General features: G+C 40.0%; 1 protein-coding gene across 11 annotated transcripts in view; it reads left to right on the forward strand.

The window, feature by feature from the left end:
* Positions 1-633: 633 nt before the first annotated feature.
* Positions 634-18,519, forward strand: part of DNAH14 (dynein axonemal heavy chain 14) — a 133,012-nt gene continuing 115,126 nt past the window's right edge. For 8 of the 11 annotated variants that reach the window (XR_013836858.1, XR_013836859.1, XM_079969140.1 and 5 more), the window contains exons 1-13: positions 658-840; positions 2,308-2,472; positions 6,115-6,221; positions 7,464-7,660; positions 8,134-8,268; positions 9,675-9,808; positions 10,670-10,834; positions 11,680-11,792; positions 13,184-13,246; positions 14,164-14,302; positions 15,267-15,402; positions 17,223-17,475; positions 17,867-18,032. Coding sequence is in view for 9 of the 11 variants with exons in the window: in XM_079969140.1 (XP_079825266.1) it covers positions 2,329-2,472; positions 6,115-6,221; positions 7,464-7,660; positions 8,134-8,268; positions 9,675-9,808; positions 10,670-10,834; positions 11,680-11,792; positions 13,184-13,246; positions 14,164-14,302; positions 15,267-15,402; positions 17,223-17,475; positions 17,867-18,032 (1,752 nt within the window). In the remaining 2 variants the exon portion in view is untranslated. Of the gene's footprint in view, positions 841-1,342; positions 1,365-2,307; positions 2,473-6,114; positions 6,222-7,463; positions 7,661-8,133; positions 8,269-9,674; positions 9,809-10,669; positions 10,835-11,679; positions 11,793-13,183; positions 13,247-14,163; positions 14,303-15,266; positions 15,403-17,222; positions 17,476-17,866; positions 18,033-18,519 lie in introns of those variants that run through there. The other 3 variants (XM_079969138.1, XM_079969141.1, XM_079969139.1) reach the window with 3 other exon arrangements.

An 18,519-nucleotide genomic window follows, 5' to 3' on the forward strand; every position in this document is an offset into this window, starting at 1 on the left:
AGATCTGGGCAAGAGAATACATTTAGATAGGTGGGAAAAATTATGGAGTGTTGAATAATGTATTTGGTTTGATAATTTGTTATGTGGAAATTGAGCAATAAAAAATATATTAAAAAAAAAATTAGTGGGACGGTCCAAAAAAGATAAGAAAAGAATGTGATATAAATGTAAATTGGCTGACGATTGTGCTTGTAACTTGAAATATTTTGAATGATTGTGGTTGTAAGTTTCTTTAAGTAATTTTTTTAAAAAAAGTGATTTCAGAACTGTAATATTTTGATATTTTAATGTAAAAATGTGAAGCAGCAATGCAGTTAGATTCAAAGACCTAAGTCCCTGTTCCAACACTTGTTTTCAGTCTGGTCTGCCAGTCACAGGTTACCAGGGCTGGTCCGCCCATGAGGCAAGGTGAGGCAGCTGCCTCAGGTGGTGAGATGCATAGGGGCAGCAGATCCCAATATCGATCTTTATTCCCCCTTTGTTCCTGATGTTGATCTTCACTCGCCCCTCCTTCCCTGGCTCTTGGAACTGATGTCTAGGAGCCACAGTGGATTCCACTCACGCCCTTGTAGGGCGGCCAATCACATATGGAGAAGGGGGCGGGGCCTATTTCTACCGTTGGAATAACGGTCACTTCCTTCATCCTCGGTTGGGCGGGTTTTGCCAGCTGGTCCCTCCCAGAGCAGGGGTGACCCCTTCTGCCCACTGGCCTGGTCACTAGAAAGAGACTCAATATTAACGCAGCCATTCCTAAGGAAGGAGCAGCCGCGAAGAGCATCTATTGTTTCCCTACTGGAGAAACACACGACCCCTTCCTTCTCTCATCACCATCCTTCGTAGGTCAGTGAGAGGAGAGGGACTGGGAGACTTTCCTCAGGTTATGTTGGGTGAGAGAAGGGCGAAGCATTAAGGAAAATATTTACAGGCTTCTCCCCCTCCCTTCTCCTTTGAGGGAGGCATGTGATCCTTGATAAAGTTAATTTTTTGAAGAATTTATCAGGGGGCAGGACAGCCCCCTAACTCCAGATCTACTTCCTGCCTTCGCCGCAGAAGCAAGGCTATTGCCCTGCTTCTCTGGGCACAGCAAAAAACCCAACACCATCTTGGAAGGGATTTTTTTCCTTAGTTTTTCCTTTTCCCCTGTTTGTTCCTGGTTCCTTCTTCCCGCTCCCTTCCTTTATCCCCGCCAGGTTTTCACTCTCTCCTGGCTCCATAGACCTCTATATTCCTTCCTTCCTGCTGCTTCATTTTTATGCCTATTTTTCCAGGCCTATGACCTTTTTGGAGGCCTTTGGTCTTCTGTAGCCTCGGAAAGTGCTGAAACATATAGTACCAACATTTGCTTCTGCAGTTCAAAAGCCAAGGTTAAAAGCTGTAAGGGAGAGCTTTTTAAAACAGCAGGGAGATGGAGGTATTTTAAAACAGATTCTACTTTTTTGAATTTCTGCCTGTTTTGCAGGTCTTTTAAATCCAAAAACAAATGGGAAGCCCAACAGGACAGAGGTTGCCTGCCTAATGTGACTTGATGAGAAAACCAAGTGTTGTAAAGCTTAGGATGTTTTATGTATTTTTAAATAGATTCGCATGTAGGTTCGCTTGCACCAGGGTTGAAGCCACCTCCCCCCCTCCCCCATAATTTTGTACAGGTATTGTATAGAGATAGGTCAAATAGGTTAGAGGTGTATGGAGCACTAGCCTTTTAAAGGCAGGCTGAGATGTAAATAGCCTGAGTCAAAACAATAGCTTTTATCGTCTGTCACAGATACTCTGCAAGCTCAGTGTAAGTTTTCAGTTATGGCCATTTAAAAAATATTTTTGTTTTAAGGTATCTCATAGTTTCACAGCTGTGTAAATTCCCAGCATAAATGACTTGTAAGAACATAAGTGCCAACTCCTAGGGGCCAAGGTTCCTTTGGACCCCCCCCCCACAAGTTGGTAGGCATTGCTGTGGGTGTAGCCAGGGGTTGGGGTGGGGAGGTGCCCCCAACTCAAGTAAATAAATAAAAGTACTTAACTAACTGACACCCACCCCCCAATAAATTGTGGGTATGCATGCACAGCATTTTATGATTGATTATGCAGGACATCCCCCCCCCATATTTTATTCAAGCTGGCACCCTTGGTCATTGTTATTCTTATCTAAGATACATATTTTAATAAAAATTATGACAAGCAAAACCTCAGGGGTTGTTTTTTTAAGTTGCCACTATAAATGTGAAGTATAATTTCTTCTGGCAATAAAGAAAAATATCATTGAAAACAGGTTGCCACATTTCAAAAATAATCTGATAACTCTCTTGGCAATAGGACCAAAGATACCAATCCAAGATGGATAAAAAGAAAAGAGGACGTCAAAAATCACTGGTATCTCGTCTCCAGCTTACACCAGAGAATACTAAAGTACCACATATGGTTGAAGGAAAGTTTATTAAGCCCAAACAAGCTTCTATGGAAGATGTAAGACCGCTGGCAGTGAGATTCTATCATTTTTTAATTTGTACACTGAGTAGCAGTTGCTTGTTAATTTCTAGTGTTTTATAGTATGTTCTTTTAGTGGCTTATCTGGAAACAAGCAGTAGCAATGCATTTAAAATTAAGGTGTTTTAATGTTACAGTAACTGATGAGACATAAACTGGAGTTTACCCTGCACAAGCTGAAATGGATTTGTGTGAGTGGACCATCTAGTGGAATGGTATATAATGACTTGTAATGAATTGTTCTATTCATATTCCAGCTCTAGTCTTTCCTGGAGAAGATGAGCTGCAATGGTCTTCTATATGGACTGCAAGATTCAATTGGTCTAAAATATGGCAGACTGACTTTTGTCTGGTGCTCATACACTATAACTCCAATCTGATAGAGGATTCACTAGCTTTCTTTGTTTTCCAACACAATTCATAGTGCTGGTTCTAGCTTTTCCCATATAGCCATAAGTAGTTAAGGAGCAGGTAACATTCAGGATGGGAACGCAGGTGGCGCTGTGGGTTAAAGCCTCAGCGCCTAGGGCTTGCCGATCGAAAGGTCGGCGGTTCGAATCCCTGCGGCGGGGTGCGCTCCCGCTGCTCGGTCCCAGCGCCTGCCAACCTAGCAGTTCGAAAGCACCTCCGGGTGCAAGTAGATAAATAGGGACCGCTTACCAGCGGGAAGGTAAACGGCGTTTCCGTGTGCGGCTCTGGCTCGCCAGAGCAGCGATGTCACGCTGGCCACGTGACCCGGAAGTGTCTCCGGACAGCGCTGGCCCCCGGCCTCTTGAGTGAGATGGGCGCACCAACCCCAGAGTCTGGCAAGACTGGCCCGTACGGGCAGGGGTACCTTTACCTTTACCTTTAACATTCAGGACCTAAGATCAAACTCTGAGGCCTTTGTCTCATTGCCTTTTCATGATACAGTATTCAGATCGTAAGCATGAGAGTCAGATGTTTCTGTGGAGGTACTATGGTTCTGGAATATTCTTCCAGCTGAAAACTATCAGAATCTCTCTGTTTCATCAAAACTCTTGTTTTGATGTACCTTTAATATGAAAACATTTTGTTTGGCTCTGCTTCACTTGCTGTTATACCGTATTTACGCGAATCTAATGCACCATCGAATCTACTGTGCACCTCAAATTTCAAAACCTTGAAACCGAAAAGGTCATAGAATCATAGAATCATAGAGTTGGAAGAGACCACAAGGGCCATCGAGTCCAACCCCTTGCCAAGCAGGAAACACCATCAGAGCACTCCTGACATATGGTTGTCAAGCCTCTGCTTAAAGACCTCCAAAGAAGGAGACTCCACCACACTCCTTGGCAGCAAATTCCACTGTCGAACAGCTCTTACTGTCAGGAAGTTCTTCCTAATGTTTAGGTGGAATCTTCTTTCTTGTAGTTTGGATCCATTGCTCCGTGTCCACTTCTCTGGAGCATCAGAAAACAACCTTTCTCCCTCCTCTATGTGACATCCTTTTATATATTTGAACATGGCTATCATATCACCCCTTAACCTCCTCTTCTCCAGGCTAAACATGCCCAGCTCCCTTAGCCGTTCCTCATAAGGCATCGTTTCCAGGCCTTTGACCATTTTGGTTGCCCTCCTCTGGACACGTTCCAGTTTGTCAGTGTCCTCCTTGAACTGTGGTGGTCAGAACTGGACACAGTACTCCAGGTGAGGACTGACCAGAGCAGAATACAGTGGCACTATTACTTCCCTTGATCTAGATGCTATACTCCTATTGATGCAGCCCAGAATTGCATTGGCTTTTTTAGCTGCCGCGTCACACTGTTGGCTCATGTCAAGTTTGTGGTCAACCAAGACTCCTAGATCCTTTTCACATGTACTGCTCTCAAGCCAGGTGTCACCCATCTTGTATTTGTGCCTCTCATTTTTTTTGCCCAAGTGCAATACTTTACATTTCTCCCTGTTAAAATTCATCTTGTTTGTTTTGGCCCAGTTCTCTAATCTGTCAAGGTCGTTTTGAAGTGTGATCCTGTCCTCTGGGGTGTTAGCCACCCCTCCCAGTTTGGTGTCATCTGCAAAGGTATTTGCTAGCGAATGTAAATATGCCATCAAATCTAATGCACACCCTAATTTTCATGACGTAATTTGGCCAAAATAGGTGTACATTACATTTGAGTAAATACAGTAAGTTTTGGGGTGAGCATAGTATTCCTATGTTCTTCCCTGTCCTCAAAAAATTATCTGTGCAGTATGTCTGAGAGACTTGATTTCAGCACTGATATAAAGATGTGTGCTTTCCCTTTGTACTATCTTATTCTTGAGCAGGGATGTAGTTTCTTTTTTTAAAAAATGTGCTCTTGAATGAGAATGAGTATCCTAGTGCAGGTGGCATAACTGTAGTGACTGGTTGACTATAATGCTAAGGTGCATAATCAGTGGCGCCATCTATAGGGGCTACAGCACCCACAATATTTTGTGCTGTGAAAAAAACTGGGCCCTGAGAAAGTGCCGGCCCAGGCCCAGCTTTTTTTACGGCACACACGCATGCTGCTGCGTCGCAAAGTTATGGCATGCAGTGCAGCACATTGTGCATCCGCAGTCAAGGATCCAAGTTGGCGCCCTTGTGCTTAATGTTGGCTACACTGCATTTCATTCCAGTTCTGACACAGTAATGTTGTCACTGGTTTTTCTTATCCAGTTGTTTCCAGCTGGGATTCCTTCTTCTTTTTAAAAATATTTTTTATTAAATGTTTAACAACAAGCATCACTTTTCCAAAATAAGAGCTATAAAACAGCAACTTAAATTTCCATAATAGTAACCACACAATAACTGATTTGATGTTATGTCAATAAAATATACAAGATCATAAAAGATTGCGACAAACTAAGCAAAAGACAAACAATATCTATTAAAACATGATACATATAAAAATTGAAACACACCCAAGATAATAGTGCAAAATCTTAAAATATATACTGCTTTGAGATGGATTGAAGTGATATAAATAATTGAACTTTTATTCAAAATATTCATATGGATACAGCACCACCTAGTGATATAACAGATGTTATGAAAAATAGATTATATAAAATAAAAATAAAATAAAATTCCCCTTTTCCCATAGGGGAGACTAGTTCACCAAAGAAGGTGGTGGGAGGGTAGGAAAGTTATGTCAAACATACAGTACAAAGAGCTGGTGCCAGCAGATTGCCATATTCGGTTGTACTCATAAAATCTATACAGTTTACCCAAGTTGCAGTAAAATTGTCTTTTTAAATTTGTCCTTGTGCAAGTCTAGGGTTGCCATACATCCGGGAAATCCCCAACATGTCCCGGGGGGGGGGGCGAACATGCCCATCTGGGGGGATTTTTACATTTCAATGAAAATGTCTGGGTTTTAGGGGGACGGTGTTACATTTATTTATTGCCTCAGGTGGCTCTGCTTGCTGTGGCCGCTGCCAGCCTGAGCTGGGGAAAGAGGTGTACGGGCATGGCAGTTCTGTGCACCTGCACACCTCTTTTCCTGGCTCAGGCTGGCAGCAGCTCAGGCTGTCCTCTTTTTTGCTCTTCAAGAGATGGCAACATTATGCAAGTCTCAATCTATTCATCAGTTTTTCTAATAATGCAATCTGCCATACCTCTTTATACCAATTTGTAACATTTACTCCTTCCAGGTTTCATCTGCGATTCCATCTGAGCTTCGCACAGCTGTTTACAGAGCAGAGGGCTCAAAAAAACACAAAGTCAAAGCAGAAGAAGGCAAAATGGGTTTTGCATATGTGTACGTAAACTTTCTATTGTCTATTTTCTGCTTAGGATTTAGCTTGTTGTTCTTTTCCTCTTTTTAACTGTTCCTCCTCTTTTTTTATTTGATAGTGTGTCTCTGTAAAGCACAAGCAGGGAGCTGATCTACACAGAAGGAGTTTAGTAGTAAGCTGGCCATCCATCACATTGTCGTGCCTCTTAGTCTCTTAGATTTATATCAAATACCATTACCTGGATTCAGGAGTCTTTCAGACTCTCAGCTCGGGTTGACTTGCAACGGGACGACGAAGAGTGAGGCTGGGAAGATGGCGCCGCAGCAATTTAGGCTGCTAAACACACCCCCTCACAGGCACCTGGTTGGGTGCCTGCCCGTGGGCGTAGTCCGGATCCCGACCGCAACCACTCCCCTCTCTTGCAGGAGGAGAGTCTTTCTCGTGGTAACAGGAATGTGAGGATGATGGCATTACTTACAAGAGAAAATGGCTGAGAGGATTGGAGGCTGAACTGCTTCCTGGGCTTGCTATTCCCTCAAAATGCTTCTCCATCCAGCTATCCCCCACCCCCCACCTCAGCTGAGATGGTTTTGGAGTGTGGCTGGAAGAAAAATAATTAAAAATGGATGGGGAAGAGACATTGGCAAGGGAGATTAGAAGGGAGGGGGGAGATTAAGCACACTTTCTGCCAATCAGTTTCCCCTGTAAGTGTCTCCTTGTTTCCCACATAAGCGTTATGAGAAAACATGAGTTTGGCAGCATTCAGTTTCTTCATAGTTCATCATAATAAATTGCTTCACCCCTCCACTGCTGCTGCACTGCTGGAACATAAGCCATGGTTTGCCTGAGTGGTTATCCAGACTTGTGGTTTGTCTCTCTCCGAACGAACCCAAGAGCTGTAACCAAGATTTATTCTTAACTTCCCACTTGTGATTTGTTTGTGGGAACCAAACCACAAGTTTAAGTTTGACTGTAATGCTAAGTCAACTCTAGGTAGTACAGCAGCAGGAGGAGGTGAGGAATGAAGTAGCTGCGATTCTCACTTAGTGTACCAGGATGTCGTTCATTTGCAAAGAGACATGAGAAACAGGCCAATGTTTCAGCTGAAAATTCATTTTATTTAAAAACAGCTCCTTAATTAATGTGATGTTTTAATACACTGTTTCCACACAAGCACTGCATATTCTGGGGCATGTAAAAGTTGTTTCCATATGCTAAAAGTATCATGTAGAATAGTTTTCAGATTTTTCTTTTTGTGTTTTTAGTTTCTCAAAAATACATAAGGAAAAGATAAAACCAGTTGTTGGTCAATGTACTGAATTGACTGAATGGGATCAGCACCAGAGCATGGAATACTCTGAACTGGGAGATATGAATGATGAGAGACATTCTTTAGTTCCTCTTCAGGAAGAATCCAGCTGTACTAGTGATGTATCAACTGATGTTTCCATTGAAGGTAAAGGTACAATGGAGAGACTGAGACTGTTATTAAATAGCTAAGCTAGTAAAAAAATTCTGAAATGGTTAAGAATTGCAATTTCCCCCTTCTCTCCCCAATTTCTTATGCACATCATGCAAGTGTGCAGAGATTATATAAGGAAAATCAGATTTTTCACTTGAAAATGTGTGTTATTGTGTGACATGTTATGTATACACACACATGCATGCACACACAAACTGCAACTGAGATGTAATTTGAGACACATTTGGGGAAGGAAGGACTAAATTTGGGGAAGGAAGGACTAAATTCAGCTCCTTTTACTGCAGTTACCAAGTTATTTTCTCTTGACAGAGATGGATGCCATTCACTCATGAGCAATAGAGAATATTATAGAGAACAAAGAATATTAAGTGGAAACAGGCAATAATCATATATCCTGGGCTTCTAATTAATACAGTGGTTATGTAATTAATTATATTGGTTATCTGTTCCAGGTGAAAATGAAAAGTCTGAAATTCTTCCTGTTTCTACCCGTTTAAGTTGCCATAAAAGAACATGCATGAAATTTCAAGCTGGTTACGATCACAAAACTATCAGAGAGAAAAAACCTCCCTGTTACGATAAAACTGGTGTGTATATTGAAAGCCAAATGCTTCTGCCACATGCACTCTTGAAGTCGGTACTTCTGCATTTGTTTTATCCATGGATGATTTTTGTCTGTGATGTAGCCAATGAAAAAAAAATTACACCAGACAGAATAAAGCATTTAAGCAAAGTAATTTATGCATAATATAATCCATTGAAAAGGCATCTAAATGTGACACATGCACTTTTCATCTCTCATAGTGACCCACATTAGAATGAATAAAACACATCTAAAATCATCATAATTGAAAGTGTAATAAAACAGTTAATGCTGCAGTGCAGAATAATCCTAAACTCAGAACAATTTTGTAAGGCCTCTAAACAAAACCTTCAAAAGCTTGGAAGAGAGAGGAAAAAATTCACCAAAGAAGACGTCTCATCAGCATTTTGGTCATCTGAATCTCCAGGGGAAGGGAATTCCTGCTTCCACCACTGTTTGGCAGGGAAGAAATGCATGGGATTTTGAGAGGGTTGGCAAGAAGATTTGAGTCTGAGGAAAGATGTCAAGGAAGGAATAATTACTTTTCTGAGCCCTGGAGTGGTTCAAAAAAATCTGGGTTCTTCTGTTTCCACCCCAGAAGAACTCAGATAATTTTCAAGCTAATTGAATGTAAATTAGGGTCAGTTCACCTGTCTTCAAATATGATTTCTGCTTTGATTTAAGCCACCATCCACATTAAAAAGAACTAGCATGTTTCAAACTGGGAATGTCTGTTTTGCAGAAGCGACTTGCCTCAAACCAGAAATTACTGTTTATATAATAGAAGCACCCCATGGCACCCCATGGCAAACAAGACACACCTCTTAATGGACTTAAATTAGTCATACACATTGATTTCAGTAGGTCTACAGTGTGATTTAGTTAGATCAGGGGTTGTCAACCTGGTCCCTACCCCCACTAGTGGGTGTTTCAGGATTCCAGGTGGGCGGTAGGGGGTTCTACGGCACAAGCTGAATCCTCCTTCCATCAAGCACTGGTGGGAGGTAAGGAAATTTTACCATCAAGAAAGATGCATTAGTGGGCGGTAGGTAAAAAAGGTTGACTATCCCTGAGTTAGATGAATCCTTTGTGTGCATACTGTAAATAACTTACACAGACTGACAGAGCTTAATACGTAGTCATAGTTCTATCACTTTATAATGTCATAATTTTAGAATGGCATGTGGATCTTTACACATACAAAGACTTAATCTTTGTCTTTTTATTCTTTTGTTGGAAACTGCCCAGAGTAGCTGGGGAAACCTAGCTAGATGGGCGGGGTATAAATAATAAATTATGATGATGATGATGATGATGTTATTACTTCTTTAACCAAAATTACAGGGTTGTTTGGAACATTTATGATGTTTATACACAAAATAATACTCACTACATTCTTTTCTCTTCCAGAACCCATTATTGACGATGTAGTATCTCATATTTTGAGACTGAGAGATAGACTTGGGTGGGAGACATCATTACCACGATGTGGATTTGTAGCTAAACCGGCAAATTTAGCTAATTTTCAGAAGATCACGTTGCCGGTATTTACCTTCTCAGTTCAAGTCGGTTTGTTTAATTTATGTATTTAGGATTCAGTTTGGAACCTCTTGAAGTTAATGAAAATTTGTCTTTGATTTTGATGGTTCTGTATTGTGGTTGTGCCACAAAATCATAGCAAAAAACCCAGAGAAGTGATGCCTTAGGTTCTGGCTTTCATTAGATAGGCCAGCATGGAAGAAAGGTAACTTTAGCTAGTATTTGGTAGATGGATAACTTTTACATATTATGTCCTTCGCTTTCTATTGCACCGTAACTTAAGGACTTGGGTGGTATAATTAAATATTTTAAATCTTCCTTCTGCATTTGCTTCTTAAATGTTCTGCAGTATTGACTACAATCTTGACTAATGATTATAGATAGACAGACAGACAGATAGATAGATGAATAGATAAATCCATATCCATTTCCTGTTTAGAGCTACCACTTTTGTTCTTGCACAACACTAGGTATACTTCCTAGGCTATTGTTTCTTACAGTCTGTTTTGAACTAACAGCACTCAAAATGAGAACTATCCACCTTAATGTTTGTATTGTGAATTGCTGGTACTTCATAATTAATAATTATTAAGATCCTTAAGAGCTTTTCTGTTTATTTCCAAGGCCCAAAGATTGTGAATTCACACATTGTCCAGCTACATTGATTTTAATAAGACTTATGTGTCTTTACAATCTCAGTGTTTCTCAAACTTGGGTCCTAACTGCTGTTAGATTCCCATAAGCTCTAACTAGCTGGGCCAGTGGTCAGGGATGATAGGAGTTGCAGTCGAACAACAACTGGGGAGCCAAGTTTCAGAAACACTGGTTAAGTTCTTCATTAATTCATTCTGATTTTCTGTTAGCAGAAAGGTGCATTACAGAAAGATGATGGAGAGTTTGTATATTGTCTCATAAGAAGTAGAAATGACCCTAAAGCAGACTATGATCCATATGACCTCCAAGTAGTCTCTCCAAGTATGGCCAAACAAAGTAAAGAATATTGGACTGTTACAGCTTCATATGTATCCAAGGTAAGCAACAGGGAAAAGCCTGCATAAAAATGGCTTTTCAGCTCTCTGCCTTCTTACTGGGCTCTGAGAAATGCTCACTGCGAGATCTCCCAAGATCTCTGACAGTTCTGCAAGATCTTGTGCCAGCTCCGAAAGGTAAGGTTGCTCATACAGAGGCAGTTCCAGAAGGTTGTTCTGATTTAAGGGGTAATCCCCCCCCCCCAGACATAACCCCGCGCAAGAAGCGATCCTGCTGTACATCAATGGGAATTCCTGATTCCCTGTTTTCTAACAATAGCAATGACTAAAAGGCATCCTCTCACTATCCTAAATTAGGTTTCTGACACAAAGAAAGCTTGGGAGGAAACCTGGAGTAGACTTTTATCCTGAGCTGAGTATGTTTTCAGAGGCACCTTGTCCTTAATTCTTGGTGTATGTTGGCTCACCTGAGCCACAGTAAAGTAAATTCCATAAATTTAAAATCTGACAATCCCCTGTTCTACACAAAGTGTGCCTTCCAAAGCAAAGGGTCTAATTGCAATTGCTTGTGTACTGATGGCTGGATCTCCAAACTGAGTCAAGTGACATAATTGTGAGATTATCTAAAAATAAATGTTTCTGAATTGTAGAAGCAGTGGTCAGGTTTTCAGGCAAAATGACAGAATTCCTGTGTGTGGCATTCTTATTTTTTTCATTAAGTAGATGTAAAAACCATAAATAGTAGTAAGAAATGTGTTTATAGATGTGTTCTTTTATAATTAACCAGCACCCTATAGAGGTAAGAAGGGAGAAACTTCACAGTTTAAAATAAGCAGAAGCAGTTAAATCTTTGAACTCCTGAAAGTAGTTTTGCTTCATTTTTCTAGTTTACTTCAGTGTGTGGAAAAGAAGAAATGGAAATAATACCAGTAATCGAGTGGTTGTGTGAAAGACAAATTTATTATGCATTACGAAGTATCGATATATGTTTTAATTTCAGGTAAGAGAGATTGTATTATATTTTCAGTACATTATAGGCTGAATCCTGAAGTGCTATTCTTCTTACAGAAGGGCTTTTTCTGTTGCAACACAATATCTTTGCCTGAGAAGGGAGAATAGGAATTGAATGTTGTTCTTCAGTTTGCACAAATCTCTTGCACAAGGTTACACAGTCTTTTCCACAAGGTCTCAAGATGTGTGCGTGCAAAAAGCATTGCACAATTTCTCCTGCTGTTACCCAATTAATCCATCCTAGGCACTTTGTAATTTGCACTTTGTAATTTGTAATATCTTCCACCAACTCTTGCACAACTGTTCATGTGTCACCAGGGGTGCCAACTTGAATAAAATATTGTGGGAGCCTAGGTATGCCCCACCCTGCATAATCGATCACATGATGCATTGCACACACATCATTTGACTAGAGATGCCCATTGTCTTTGTGGGGGCCCAGCCCCCTCAAATATTTTATTGTGGGGACCAAAGCCCCCACGGCCCCTAAGCTAAACTTAAACTTAAACCCTAAACTGCAGCGGCTGCGAGAAAGAAAAGGGGGCGAGTCAGGGCTGCCCTGACCTTATGTGTGCCCACTAGCCCTGCCCCTAGCGCCGTCCAATTGGCCGGCGCTGGGGATGATGAATATTGATGAGCCTGGGGGAATCCTGAGTCCCGCGGGGCCGACGCCGGCCCCGCGAGACTGTGGTTGTGGGCGAGAACCCGCAACCCCACCCCCTCATTAAGTCGGGAGTGGCTTTCTTCCTATATGTTGCTGAGGATGTTGCGAGGGGAGACTCCCAATAAATGAATGAATGTCAGAATCAATATTTGGAGTATTGAAGGGAAGATTCCAGACCAATGGAAAAATACAGGTTAAGCTTCCTTTCCAAGCCAGGACCTCATCTGGGATCAAAGTGTTAACATGATAAAAGGTGTTGACTACGCACATTTCACATCAGAGGAATCTTTGGGCCTGGGCAGACATGGTTTGCCAAGGTGACAGGGAGGGGGCAGGCTGTGCACAGTGGGAATAAACACAATCTTCCATGCGGACATTTCCCTATGCCAATTTACAAGGCCCATTCATAGTAAGTAACCAATGTTAATACTGTATTTGCTCATATTCATTCTTCCCATTGTTTCTACTATTCCTCTCTAGTATCTACTGTCTCCCTCACTGTGTAATTTGCAAGTTCCTTGGGAAAGATCCTGGGGGGGATTGGGTTCTTTTGCTTACACAATGCTGCTGCTACTGGAGTTGAGACCTTCGACTAGGGTCTGATTTTAAATATTTAAATATTTCCTTTTTGTGACAAAATTGAAGTAAACATGTGGCTCTATTATCTTTTTGTTGTGCAATCTTCCAGATCTCTTTCTCTACTTTTTTCTTTCTAGAAAGAGGAAATACTTTATCACCTGGAAAAGCAATGTTAAGAGATCAAAAATAGAGAACAGCAAGTAAGTGTGAACAAAATATATTAGTAAACAGTTTGTGAAACTAAGGCAGCCCTTTTTAGGGAAGTTTTTAATGTTTGATGTTTTATCGCTTCTTCTTCTTATTTATTGATATTCTGTTGGGAGCTGCCCAAAGTGGCTGGGGAAACCCAGCCAAATGGGCGGAGTAGAAATAAATTATTATTACATATCATTTCTGAAATATAGTTAGCAAATAAGCTGTGCAGTGGTTTTCATTTTCTATTACTATATCAGGTAAGTCAGAAGAGAAGTTCAGATTTTTACAAAGTGTGTAGTGGCCCATTATGGTTTACGGTGGTGGGATAGGAACAGAGAAGTGTACATTACACCCCTGATGGATGTAGTTAGATGGATTTTCTTAGTGTGCCCTTGGAATAATGGAGGAGACTTGTCTTGTCCGTGAATCATAAACAGATGCATCTGATTGTGGCTGTGGCCACTGAAGCAGAGTCAGATGAAACTGTATGGTTCTGAATCCTATCCCCAGTAGGGCCGTGGCTGCCAATGACTGCAGCCATTTTTCGGAGTTCCTCAGCAACTTCTTTATGTGATTTTAAATAGAGGAACTTTTTATTAACTGGTGTCATTCCCCAGCCATAAAGAAGTATTGAAAAAATGGAGGAAAATAGTTAAAGGATTAAAAGTAACATTGAGAAAATGAACAGGGTCTACCTTCATAGGATGGCATATACAGTCAGAGATATAAATTCCAAATAGGAGGGGAAAGGGGGGCACAATAAAGGTTGTGTGTGTGTGTGTACACACACATCCATTCATCCACTGCACACACATAATTTGAAGAATTTCTATGGCATCCCTATTATGTCACTTAACACTTATTATTGTGAACTGAGAATCTGTATGGGTTTTATACTTAGAACTGGTTTTCTTTTTGGCAGAATGCTGTTGTATAAACGTTTGTTTCTGGCTGATGAGATATTACAAAAATGCTTGCTTTATATTCGAGCATTGTGTGAGGATGTGAGTAACACCGAGAAGCACAAATTGTCAGAAGATAAAACTATCAGTTTCATAAAGGTGAGAAGAAAATATTTTCAATGGATAGAAAAAAGTGTATGAAAAAATATTTCCACAACTTTAAATATAATTACTTATACAGAAATATTTACTGTGGAAGCCAGTGAAAATCTGGAAACCAATTAAAATATAATATAATAAAATGAATGCATTAATGTACAGTTTCCATTTCTCAAGATTTTATCTGATAAATGATGAGGGCATTATGAACTATCAGTGTGAGAAACAAGAGAATCAAATCAAATGTCTTAGTTTGGTTCTGGTTTATGTTCAGTTTTAACTAAAGATCTAATTTAGGTCTGGTTCAGGTTCAAGGTCATTAAGTCTGAGATTTGGCATGTAACAACTGAATCAATTACATCAGTTCAGTTTCACAGTATGTTGCATATATGATAAAGTGATTAATATCATGGTGATCTATGTAATTCCTAATACATTATTTTTAAATATAATATTTATCTATTTATTGAAAGTTTTAAATGTGTTTTTTCTTTTTACAATAAACAACTCCATACCTGCTTACCTGCTTCCCAGTGATAGTTTGGTATTCATAGACATGTAATATTAAGCCAATTTTGCAGACAGCAGCTTTTGTTAATCACCACTTAATTACATCTGTTAACAGTGCCTCAACAAATGCGAATAACCAGCCACGACACTCCCTTGGAGTGCTCTGTATATTTACTGCTATGTTTTGTGGTGTGTTATTGTGGGAAGTTAAGCAGAGAACTGCTGGTTTAAAAGAAGGAGTGCTATCAAAGTTGATTGCTGTGTTAACATTAAGATGAACAGAATTTCACAGATTTTTAACTTTTCTCTTTTTGCATTTTAGTGCTGATGCTATGTCATTTCTTGCTTTTGCCCTTAAGGATTAATGAGGTGGTTCAATGGACACAGGATCTTGCATTAGATTTAGAGCATTTTTGGTTATTCTATATATATCCCCCCCCCCGTTTTTTCTTAGATAGACATATCCCACACATACACTTTGGATGAATTTTGTGAGGAACAATACAAACAAAGTCAAGAGGCACTCACTCAGCTACAAGATTTTAAGGATAAAGTAATCAAAGTAATCCGGACCTCTTTCTTAAAGGCAAGTCCTCTTTTTTTGTACTTTAATTCTGAATATTTTAAATATTGTACTGTATATCACTTCATATATATTTAATTTTATTCTCTAATAGCAAGAAAAAAGGTGTGCTTTTGGAGTTTCTTTGTATTTTTCAAGTCTTAATGTGTATTTTATTCATTTTTTAAGTGAATGACTGCTCCCCACATCAAATGGGGGCACCTTTTGCGTGGTCGCACGAAACCCCCCGGATCCCAGTGCGGCTCCTGGTAGTTCGGGCTGGCTTCATCCTCCCCAGGCTGGATACCTGGAAGTCTCCACCTATCTCAGCCAATTCTCCCAATCCCGCCTGGGGAGGCGTTGCCAGGGGATTGGCCAGGTAACGGGAGGGACCGCCCTGCCCACACAACAGAAGGTGATTCTTACCTGCGAAGTGTCACTTGGCTCCAGAGCTTCTCCCACCCTGCCCTCCCTCAGTTAAATCTTCTTTTGCAGGTTAACCACTTCTCCACAGGTACGCAGGTGCTGCTACATCAGGGTCGCTGTTGAAGGGCCAGAAAGGAATTTTCCTGCATTGGGAGGTTTTGCCCTTCCCGTAGCAAAACGTCACAACTTTGACAGTTTCAGGCCTTGGGCGGAATCCTTTAGTCTATCTTCCTAAAGGGGAGGCGTGAAGCGGTGACCCCCCCCCCTTGCGGCGGTGATCCCAGGGTTCCCCATTAAAGGGGTTTTGAGGGGGGAGGCATTGGCCATATGCCTAGAGGTTGTCATTGCTCTCCCCTACAACGGCAGCGAAACGGGGAGCAGGCTCTCTGCTTGAACATATGTTCTCCAGAGCCAGCCCAATCCCCACACGCTCTGGATAACCGTGATGTCTCCCAGATCCCCGGCTGGAGACTGGGAAGGATAATCGCCCAATGCCTGAGCCAAGGGCTCCCTACACCTGAAACTTAATAAAGTTGTGGCCAATTTTAATCCCATAGCACGTTGTCTTGAGTCATCATTCCACTCGGTGGTCGTCTGGGGTTGGGGGGACTCCGACTGTCCACGCAAATGGAATTGTTAGGTGGAGAAAGTCTGTAGTTTAGTGGCAAAGTACATGCTGTGCTTTTAAAAGGGCCCCAGAGTCAATACCAGGCATCGCTAGATAGAAAACTGCTGCCAGCCAGTGTAGATAATACTGAGTAAATGTATCAATGGTAAGGTATTAAACTCCTCTTTATGGGAGGGAGTCGCCTCAGCCTCCTTAAACGAAATAGAAGTGTACTGAAAAAAATCATTCTTAATCCAGAAGACTTGAACAATTAAAGGCTAGTGGGAAATGGGCAAGGTGCTCAAGTTATCATCGGCATTCTTGGAGAATGCTGATTTTCTTATTACAATTGGTGCTGAGATCTGACCTTTTAATCTTTTTAAACATGTTAATATTATTTGACTATCTGTTCATTTTAGTTCCCGTTTCATTCTGTTGATGAATACTTTAGCTTGCATGGTGAGTTTTTGAAATTCGTGATTGAGCTAAATGGTTCTTAAAGCAGCATCTTATTTTATTATGAACCCTGTGTATTTTGATTGTAAACTGATGTTTTAATTGGTTTTGTTTTAATTTATGCCATGCAGAAGCTTTTGTATGAAGCGACCAATCTAACAATTATACATAATGAGAAGACCAGAAGTTCACCAGATAAAAACTGTTTTTTATTACCAGAGAAAATTCTTTCATTGGAAGCAATCCTAAATTACTAGTAGCTTAGAACAAGTATTGCAAATATTTTATCTTATAAAAAGGTTATTCAGTATATAGTAATTATTTTTTCCAAATTATTTTTTCCAAAATGTTATAGATAGCTGAAATGAAGGGAGCAGAAAAGCTTTTTCTGCATTTGCCAGATGATGCCAGAAAAAAACCAAAACACTTTGAGATAGCTGGATGGCGGCACATAATGGAAGACTTTTCTAGGTTTCTTCAGCTTGTTGACCGAATGTTTCAAGAACTGCTTCGAAAATTGGTTCACAATGCTTTAAACCTTCTTTTGGAGATATTTGAAGGCTCTAATAATATGACAGTTTCAAAACTGAAGACAAATGAGGACCTTATATGGTATTTTCGCCTGTTTATGATGAAAACACTTGTCCAAAATGTTTTGCTTTATTGTATGGTTCATAAGATTCCTTTGTCATTTTCTTTTATGATTAAGCATAGGTGCCTGTTTTGAAAGATTATGAAAAAGAATTTCTCGGAGCAAATGCTTGTTGTCGAATAACTGTTATAATAAACACCAATTATATAGTTAACAAATAGTTAAATAATCTTTCTGATATATTTAATATGTAGTTTAATGTTTTAAGGCAGTTACCAGTATCATTCTGTATCTACTACCCTGAGTTCTTTGGGAAAAGGCAGGATAAAAGTGTGTGCAATTACTTAGTAGAAATAGTTTGTCCTATATCTGTTCAAAAATAATCGAGGGGTTTTTTTCCCATATATGCAGGGCATATAAAAAAACCATTGAGAGAGCAAATAGCTTATCAAATACTGAGAATAGACATCAACAGATGTTTCAAGCCAATTATTTTGAGATATCACAGGCATCATCACGCCATTCAGAAAAGCCTGAGCCACAAGTAGAAATCATTACTGTTAGTGATATAGGCAAGGTAAATTGTTTTCAATGAAAATCTCTTAATCTAACCCTTATGAAGGACTGAATGTAGCTACAAGATAATGCATGATTGCATTCTGCTAGATTTTTTATTCATTTATATCTCACTTTGTTTGATTGTTAATTCATTCATGCTCCACTTTTCAAAATAAAATCATCCTAATATAGCTTATTTCAATAGAAATTAAAGCAAACAATAAATGAGTTTTAGGTTCACGTTTCTCATAGTCTCTCCATGCCTCATGACACACTATTTGGAAGCTATAGGCAGTTTCTTCCTAGGTTTTTTTTAATGCTTAAGGTATAATAAAATTAAGATTTTTTTCCATGTTATATCTCATTAAGTTCTAAGCACAAGGGTTACTTTTGAAATAGAATCACAGTGGTAAGAAATTAAGAAGCTTAATTTCAGAATGTTAATAACAACAAGAACAACAATAATAATATAGAATGGATTTTTGTTGTTGTTATTAAGTTATGAA

This window comes from Podarcis cretensis (genome assembly GCF_951804945.1).
Source record: "Podarcis cretensis genome assembly, chromosome: 3".
Lineage (NCBI taxonomy): Eukaryota > Metazoa > Chordata > Lepidosauria > Squamata > Lacertidae > Podarcis > Podarcis cretensis.